This window comes from Carassius carassius, chromosome 6 (genome assembly GCF_963082965.1).
Source record: "Carassius carassius chromosome 6, fCarCar2.1, whole genome shotgun sequence".
Classification (NCBI taxonomy): Eukaryota; Metazoa; Chordata; class Actinopteri; order Cypriniformes; family Cyprinidae; genus Carassius; species Carassius carassius.
The window spans coordinates 40,221,991-40,231,755 of record NC_081760.1 but is presented as its reverse complement, the minus strand read 5'-3'; the positions used below and the strand labels follow the sequence as shown (position 1 = coordinate 40,231,755).

The following is a 9,765-nucleotide window of genomic DNA, read 5'->3' as shown; positions in this document are numbered from 1 at the left end:
TACGACTGAACACACTGTGTGTGTGTGTGTGTGTGTGTACGACTGAACACACTGTGTGTGTGTGTGTGTGTGTGTGTACGACTGAACACACTGTGTGTGTGTGTGTGTGTGTGTGTGTGTGTACAACTGAACACACTGTGCACCATGAGCTCCTGAGAAACACTTGTGAGAGTGTGTGTCTGTGTGTGTGTGTGTGTGTGTGTGTACGACTGAACACACTGTGTGTGTGTGTACGACTGAACACACTGTGTGTGTGTTTGTGTGTGTGTGTCTGTGTGTGTGTGTGTACGACTGAAACACACTGTGCACCATGAGCTCCTGAGAAACACTTGTGAGAGTGTGTGTCTCTGTGTGTGTGTGTGTGTGTGTACGACTGAACACACTGTGTGTGTGTGTGTGTGTACGACTGAACACACTGTGTGTGTGTGTGTGTGTGTGTGTACGACTGAACACACTGTGTGTGTGTGTGTGTGTGTACGACTGAACACACTGTGTATGTGTGTGTGTGTGTGTACGACTGAACACACTGTGTGTGTGTGTGTGTGTGTACGACTGAACACACTGTGTGTGTGTGTGTGTGTGTGTGTGTGTGTGTGTGTGTGTGTGTGTGTGTGTGTGTGTACGACTGAACACACTGTGTGTGTGTGTGTGTGTGTGTGTGTGTGTACGACTGAACACACTGTGCACCATGAGCTCCTGAGAAACACTTGCTCTGCTAATATTACATCAGTTATGTGTATTTCTCTCATGACTAATTATAAATGAATCATTTTTCTGAGCTTTGAGTTCTTCCACTGAACTAAACACATTTGTAAAATGGTCTGCCACCGTCAGTAGCTACTTTAAGCTGTTTTTTCAATCGTAAATCTCCACTTCATCAGGGCTGTGTTGTTCTCTGTAGTTGTTTTCCTCTGAACTCATGCCCTTGACTAGTGTATTTGATCATTTTACAGATTTTTGCTGTTTTCGTTCTGTTGTTAAAAGGTTTAAAATGCGTGACAGCTTCGTTCTGCTCAGTGTTGCTGTCACTGATCGTTTGGTCCTCAAGTCTTAAAGATGTGTGTAATAGTTACATACTCAAGAAAATATCTAACATTAACATACACTGAACTGAACATTTAAGTGCTGCTTTTAACAAAAAAAACTGTCTGTGCGCACAAATATATCCTGAAAGATAGAGAGACGGACAAAACTACTCACATTTTAGTTGCAATTTAATTTAATAAACAATTTAATAATTTAATAAACTGCATCCGTCTACCTTTCAGGCTGCAAAGAAACAAAATGTGATTATTTTAAAGGGGGCTTTTCTATTCTATTTTAAAAAAAGATATTTGACATAAAAGACCTTTACATAAAGGGCACAAGAGAAAATAATAGATGAATTTATAAAAATGACTCTGTTCAAAGGTTTTTATACATTATTAAATGTAATGTTATTCCTGTGATGCAAAGCAGAATGTTCTTCATCATTACTCCAGTTTTCAGTGTCACATGATCTTTAAGAAATCGTTACAATTTATTTGACTCAAGAAACATTTCTGATTATTATCAATGTTGAAAACTATTTTACTGCTTCGTATTTTGTGTGGAAATGATGATGAACTTTATTTCTCAGGATTTTTTATAAAGTTTAATGAACAGCATTTATTTGCATTTATGTTTTAATTAAAATGTATTAATTAATGCAATGTATTAATTAAATTTGTTAATGCATTTAATAAATAAAAATCATTTAAAATATCTTCACTCACTTTTTGTCACTTTCATGCATGATGAATTAAATTATTAATTTCTCTCTCTTTTATATAATTACAGCACAACCGTTGTGAATTTTATGACAGCACTACCAATCTCAAATTCTTACCGTCATTCATAAAAAGTCACCGGGTCGAGTAACACGTTACAGCGCTGATTCTGCTCGTGTTTGGTGCTCGTGTACAGCGCTCTCAGGATCATTCTGTCCATGATGTTTCTTTTCACAGTTTATTTAGGTAACAGCTTAAGGACATTTGCGCGATTTCAATCATCATGCAGTAACCAACCTAAGCCCCTCTCAAAAAAAAATAAATAAACAACTCGGATCTAAGCAAATCACATGGGTCGTCCATTAGAGGTCGGAAAATACAGAAATCACGGAAAAAGGTTCAAATATTTGCTGATGCTGCAGAAGGAAAAACCATGCATTAAGAGCCGGGGGTGAAAACCATTGAAAGTGTACATTTGTGTATATTTTTGTCATTTCCCTAAATTTATATTTTTTTATTTAGCACTGTCCTTCAGAAGCTACAGAACATACTTACATGTCTCCCAGAAGACAAAATTAGTTCAGTTTATCCTGATCTTCAAATTCAAAAAGTTTTCACACCCCCAGCTCTTAATGAGTGAATTGAGATTTGGATTGAAGAACAGAATTTCAGTATATGCAGCCTCACGCCAGCATCTGTTACAGGAGCTGCAGGACACAGAAAGGTGTAGAGAGAGATGGAGGAAAAGGCTGAACAGAGGAGGGAGGAGAAAGAGGTTTTGCAGTGGAGGAATCTGGAGCACGGCTCAGGCTCGCTGATGACTATAATGACTGTTTTGGAGGGTTAGCTGACTGCAAAGAGACGTACAAAGATTAAAGCTGCACTTTGGTTATTAACTGGGAAAACTGTACATGTGCATTAATCACTTCTTGTTTCAGCCCCAAAATGTCCACTTTTTGATTGGAGGAATGGTTGCTGTGGCTGAGACAAAAGAGGACGCTGGTGAGTGAGAAGGATGCCTTTCTGTAGGGGCAAGCAAAGTCATCATGCTGAAAGCTTGGGTCTCATCAGCTGGACCTGATGGGGAAGGAGTAGCTTTGGGGCCAGTGGGTTGTGATGGGGATCCAAACTCATCGTCAGAAGGGAAAATGTTGGATTTAGGATATTGTAGCGACCGGGGCAAAAGCTGTCATAGAGGTCAGTTGGCTGTGTATATATATATATATATATATATATATATATATATATATATATATATATATATATATACACACACAACATGACTTTTCATACCACTGCTATGCTGATGACACTTAACTATAATATATTAACTTAACTATATTTCCGTCCTTCGGATGAGAGGTTAAACCGAGGTCCTGACTCTCTGTGATCATTAAAAATCCCATAAATTCGCCCATTGGCCTCTGACCATCATGGCCTCCTAACAATCCCCATGTCTACTGATCGGCTTCATCACTCTGTCTCCTCTCCAGCAGTAAGCTGGTGTGTGGTGGGTGTTCTGGCGCACTATGGCTGCCGTCGCATCATCCAGGTGGATGCTGCACACTGGTGGTGGATGATGAGATACCCCCAGACTATGTAAAGCGCTTTGAGTGCCTAGAAAAAGCGCTATATAAAATGTAATGAATTATTATTATACCTCTCATTCCATCCTGATGATCCGACGGTAGCTATTCGCATCTCAGCTTGTCTAACAGACATTTCTTGCTGGATGATGGACCATCACCTTAAACTCAACCTTGCCAAGACAGAACTGCTTGTGGTTCCAGCAAACCCATCGCTTCATCACAACTTCACCATCAAGTTAGGCACATCAACCATAACTCCTTCAAAAACAGCTAGAAGCCTTGGAGTTATGATTGATGATCAGCTGACTTTCTCAGACCACATTGCTAAAACTGTCTAGTCCTTCAGAAACTGTTTTTGCTTTATTCAACATTAAGAAGATCAATCCTTTCTTTGAGAACATGCTGCACAACTCCTTGTTCAAGCTCTTGTTCTGTCCAGGCTGGACTATTGCAATGCTCTCTTGGCAGGTCTTCCAGACAGTTCTATCAAACCTTTACAATTAATCCAGAACGCGGCAGCAAGATTAATTTTTAATGAACTGAAAAGAATACACGTCAAACCTCTGTTTATCAATTTCCACTGGCTACCAATAGCTGCTCGCATAAAATTCAAGGCATTGATGTTTGCCTTCAAAACCACCACTGGCTCTGCTCCCATTTACCTAAATTTGTTACTTCAGACTTATGTGCCCTCTAGAAGCTTGTGCTCTGCAAGGTAACATCACTTAATTTTGCCATCCCAAAGAAGCACAAAGTCACTTTTACGGTCTTTTAAATTAAATGTTCCCTCCTGGTGGAATGACCTCCCCAACTCAATCCGAGCAGCTGAGTCCTTAGCCATCTTCAAGAATCGACTTAAAACACATCTCTTCCATCTTGATTTGAACCTCTAACTTTAACACTAACTATTCTAATTCTATTCTTTAAAAAAAAAATCTCATTATCTTTCTTATCTTTTTGTATTCTATTTTCTTTTCATTTATTATACAATTATAAAAAAAGACCTCTAACACTAGCTTGCTCTATTCTTTTTCTATTCTATCCGTTTTCTTTTTATTTATTATATTATTTAAAAGCCCTTGCTTCATGTAGTGTTTTTAAGATAACTGAGAGTTGTTATAGCACTTGTATATTATTGCTTTTTTGTTGTTTTTGATCGCTTCCATTGTCCTCATTTGTAAGTAGCTTTGGATAAAAGCTTCTGCTAAATGAATACATGTAAATGTAATATATGAATTAGCATGTTAATTGAATTAATTATAAGAACGAGCTCCACCTGTGCTAAACTGGTTGATTAATCTGAACAAGCTCCTCCCAAATGTTGTTAATAAAACATGATTTAATGTAGATCTGCATCATTCACACACATGTTCAGTACGTCAGTATTAGTGTTTGACATACTTGAGTATCTGCAGTTTATAGTTTGGATCCTGCAGTTTGTGTTTGAGCAGCTGGACTCCTGATTGTCCTGGGTGATTGTAGCTCAGATCCAGCTCTCTCAGGTGTGAGGGGTTTGAACTCAGAGCTGAAGACAAATAACCACAGCCTTCCTCTGACACCATACAGCCAGACAACCTACAGACACACAGAGACACAGAGACATCATCTACAGACATACACAGTCAGATCATCTACAGACACACATTTTAACCAGTTGACTGTAAATTATCTCTGTTTTTAATACCTCAGTATCTCCAGCTGACAGTTTGGACTATTCAGTCCATCAGAAATAAACTGTACACCAGAGTCCTGCAGGTCATTGTTACTCAGATCCAGCTCTCTCAGGACACAGTTTGAGGATTGTAGAGCTGAAGACAAACTCTCACAACACTGAGCAGTGAGATTACAGCCAGCAAGCCTGAAAGAGACAAGAACACACACCAACAGTCAGATCATCGACAGACACCGTCACATCATCTAGAGACACACACAGTCAGATCATGTACAGACACAGTCAGATAATCTACAGACACACACAGTCAGATCATCTATAGACACACACGGATCGAGATGGCGCCGCACATGGCTGCTTCAGTGCTTGGCTCTCCAGTGTTTGTACTGTTTTTGTTCGTTTTTCCTGTTTTTTGTTTAACAAACACGATCAGTTTCACCAGGGATGAACTGCTGAACATTCGGCAGAACACACCACATGATATTTTTCCGGATTTCTATTATACAGACGTTTTACTGAACATTGTTATCGGAGGAGCAGCGGCGCTGATCAAGCGCTTCAAGACGCGCAGACGGGGAAAGCGAGCGGGAGCGCTCGTCAGACTCAGGAAGCGCGGATTTCGAACGCCGTTGCCTAGCATCCATCTCGCAAATCTCCGCTCTCTACCCAACAAAACGGACGAACTCCTTCTGCTCTCTCGGACAAATAAGGATTTCTCTCACTCTGCTGCTCTGTGTTTCACGGAAACCTGGCTGAATGACGCCATACCGGACAGCGCACTCCATCTGCCGGGCTTTCAGCTGTTTAGAGCGGATCGCGACGCAGAATCAACGGGGAAATCGCGCGGCGGCGGGACATGCTTTTACATCAATGAACGGTGGTGTACAGATGTAACTGTATTAAAGAAGATGTGCTGTCCTGATCTAGAAACGCAGTTTATCAACTGCAAGCCGTTCTATTCGCCGCGGGAGTTTCACTCGTTCATTCTGGTTAGTGTTTACATCCCTCCTCAAGCGCAAGTAAGTCTGGCTTTACAGAAACTCGCTGATCAGATCACAGACACAGAACAACAACACCCGGACTCTGTTTTAATCATTCTTGGGGACTTTAATAAAGCCAATCTCTCCCATGAACTGCCAAAATACAGACAGCATGTTACCTGTCCCACCAGAGACAGTAATATACTGGATCACTGTTACACCACAATAAAGGATGCATATCACTCTGTTCCACGAGCAGCTTTGGGACGTTCTGATCACTGTCTGGTTCATCTTATACCGACCTACAAGCAGAAACTTAAATCTGCTAAACCTGTAGTAAAGACTGTGAAGAGATGGACCAGCGAAACAGAGCAGGATTTACAATCTTGTTTTGACATCACAGACTGGAGCGTTTTTGAAGCTGCTACCACCGATCTGGACGAACTCACAGAGACCGTAACATCCTATATTAGTTTCTGTGAGGATATATGCATTCCTACCAGGACTTATTTAACATTCAACAATGATAAGCCATGGTTTACAGTAAAACTCAGACACCTTCGTCAGGCCAAAGAGGATGCCTACAGAAATGGGGACAGGGTCTTGTACAATCAGGCCAGGAACACACTGAACAAAGAGATTAGAGCGGCTAAAAAGACCTACGCTAAAAAGTTGGAAGACCAGTTTACTTCCAACGACTCTACTTCAGTTTGGAGAGGACTGAGAGCCATCACAAACCACAAGACACCATCCCCTTGCACTGAGGCTAATCAACGACTTGCTAACGACCTGAATGAGTTTTATAGTAGATTTGAAACCCCCAACACCCACTCTGACCATCTCCCTGCACAACCATTAACACCTCCTGCAATCCCCCTCTCCATACCTCCTGCAATTCGAATCTGTGAAGATGATGTGCGCCAGGTCTTCAAGAAAAACAAAAGAAGAAAAGCACCAGGCCCAGATGGCGTTACACCAGCCTGTCTGAAAACCTGTGCTGACCAGCTGGCCCCCATCTTTTCACAGATCTTCAACAGATCTCTGGAGTTGTGTGAAGTGCCTTCCTGCTTCAAACGCTCAACCATAATCCCCATTCCAAAGAAACCCAAGATAACAGGACTTAACGACTACAGACCTGTGGCTCTAACGTCTGTCGTCATGAAGTCGTTTGAAAAACTGGTTCTGGCTTATCTGAAGGACATCACTGGACCCTTACTAGACCCCCTGCAGTTTGCGTACCGAGCAAACAGGTCCGTGGATGATGCAATCAACATGGCATTGCACTTCATCCTGCAACATCTGGACAAAACAGGGACTTATGTGAGGATCCTGTTTGTGGACTTTAGTTCGGCTTTCAACACCATCATCCCAACAACCCTCCAGACCAAACTGACCCAGCTCTCTGTTCCTAGCTCTATCTGTCAGTGGATCACCAGCTTTCTGACAGATAGGCAACAGTTAGTGAGACTGGGGAAATTCATGTCAAACAGCTGCTCCACCAACACTGGTGCCCCTCAGGGATGTGTTCTCTCCCCTCTGCTCTTCTCCCTGTACACCAACGACTGCACCTCTAAAGACCCCTCTGTCAAGCTCCTGAAGTTTGCAGACGACACTACAGTCATCGGCCTCATCCAGGACGGTGACGAGTCTGCTTACAGACAGGAGGTTGAGCAGCTGGCTGTCTGGTGCAGTCTTAACAACCTGGAGCTGAACACGCTCAAAACAGTGGAGATGACTGTGGACTTTAGGAGAAACCCCCCTGCACTTTCCCCACTCACCATCATGAACAGCACTGTGACTGCAGTGGAGTCATTCAGATTCCTGGGAACCACCATCTCTCAGGACCTGAAGTGGGACAATCACATTGGCTCCATTGTGAAAAAAGCCCAACAAAGGTTGTACTTCCTTCGCCAGCTGAGGAAGTTTAACCTGCCACAGGAGCTGCTGAAACAGTTCTACTCAGCCGTCATTGAGTCAGTCCTGTGTACTTCAATTACTGTCTGGTTTGGTTCAGCTACAAAATCAGATATCAGAAGACTACAGAGAACTGTTCGGACTGCTGAAAGGATTATTGGTGCTCCCCTGCCCACCCTCCAAGAACTGTACACATCCAGAGTGAGGAAAAGGACTCAGAAAATCACTCTGGATCCCTCACATCCAAGTCACCCCATCTTTGAACTTTTGCCATCTGGCCGGCGCCTCAGAGCCGCAAATACAAGAACAGCAAGGCACAAGAATAGTTTCTTCCCCCAGGCAATCTACCTCATGAACAGTTAAATGTTTCCCACTTAAACTTATGCAAAAATGTGCAATATCCTTATATTTATTTGTTACCCCTCCATCCTAGAACATTCCTGCATCTCACTCAATCCTATTCCATTATCATTTATAGCACAATTGTTTATACACTTATTTATTTGCCAATTTGTAAATCTCCTGTAAATTTTTTTTTTTTTTTTTTTTTTTTTTTTTTTTTGTCTGTGTGTTGTTGTCTCTGTTTACTGGAAGCTTATGTCACTAAAACAAATTCCTTGTATGCGCAAGCATACTTGGCAATAAAGCTCTTTCTTTCTGATTCTGATTCTGATTCTGATTCTGATCATCTACAAACACACAGACAGATCATCTGCAGACACACACAGTCAGATCATCTATAGACACACAGTCAGATCATCTACAGACACACAGACAGATCATCTACAAACACACAGACATATCATCTACAGACACAGACAGACAGATCATCTACAGACACACAGTCAGATCATCTACAGACACACACAGACAGATCATCTACAGACACACAGTCAGATCATCTACAGACACACAGTCAGATCATCTACAGACACACACCGTCAGATCATCTACAGACACACACAGACAGATCATCTACAGACACACAGTCAGATCATCTACAGACACACACTGTCAGATCATCTACAGACACACAGTCAGATCATCTACAGACACACACAGTCAGATCATCTACAGACACACAGTCAGATCATCTACAGACACACACCATCAGATCATCTACACACACACACACACACACAGTCAGATCATCTACAGACACACACAGTCAGATCATCTACACACACACACACCGTCAGATCATCTACAGACACACACAGACAGATCATCTACAGACACACAGTCAGATCATCTACAGACACACACAGTCAGATCATCTACACACACACACCGTCAGATCATCTACAGACACACAGTCAGATCATCTACAGACACACAGTCAGATCATCTACAGACACACACAGTCAGATCATCTACACACACACACCGTCAGATCATCTACAGACACACAGTCAGATCATCTACAGACACACAGTCAGATCATCTACAGACACACAGTCAGATCATCTACAGACACACACAGACAGATCATCTACAGACACACACCGTCAGATCATCTACAGACCAGTGTTGGGCGATACGGCCATTTTTCAAATCGTCATATCGTCAGCCCGTGAGATCGACGATACACGATATTATCGTGCATGGGTGGAGCAAGAGAGAGACTCTTTGTTCTTGTAAATAATAGCAAAACTATTTGATGTTTAAAAACGTGCGGGTGTGCGAGAGAGAGCCTATGGAATCACCAATAATCTAAAAAAAATACTTTAAAACAAACTGACTGATTTAACTAACGTTAAATATAAAATATACTGTATTTAAGACAGCTAGTTCATAGCTGCTAGTTCATTCCTCGTGTTCCATCTGTTTCATTTCACAGATTTAACGAGTTATCCGAGTCA

The 9,765-nt window shown here is 41.7% G+C and overlaps 1 protein-coding gene across 2 annotated transcripts in view; it reads right to left on the bottom strand.

The window, feature by feature from the left end:
• Positions 1-9,765, bottom strand: part of LOC132142892 (NACHT, LRR and PYD domains-containing protein 3-like) — a 125,239-nt gene that overhangs the window by 4,607 nt on the left and 110,867 nt on the right. Inside the window, exons 5-6 of one of the 2 annotated variants that reach the window (XM_059553085.1) lie at positions 5,022-5,195; positions 4,739-4,912 (exon numbers count right to left, since the gene is read on the bottom strand). In XM_059553085.1, coding sequence (XP_059409068.1) covers positions 4,739-4,912; positions 5,022-5,195 — 348 coding nt within the window. The remainder of the gene's footprint in view (positions 1-4,738; positions 4,913-5,021; positions 5,196-9,765) is intronic. The other variant, XM_059553086.1, reaches the window with a different exon arrangement.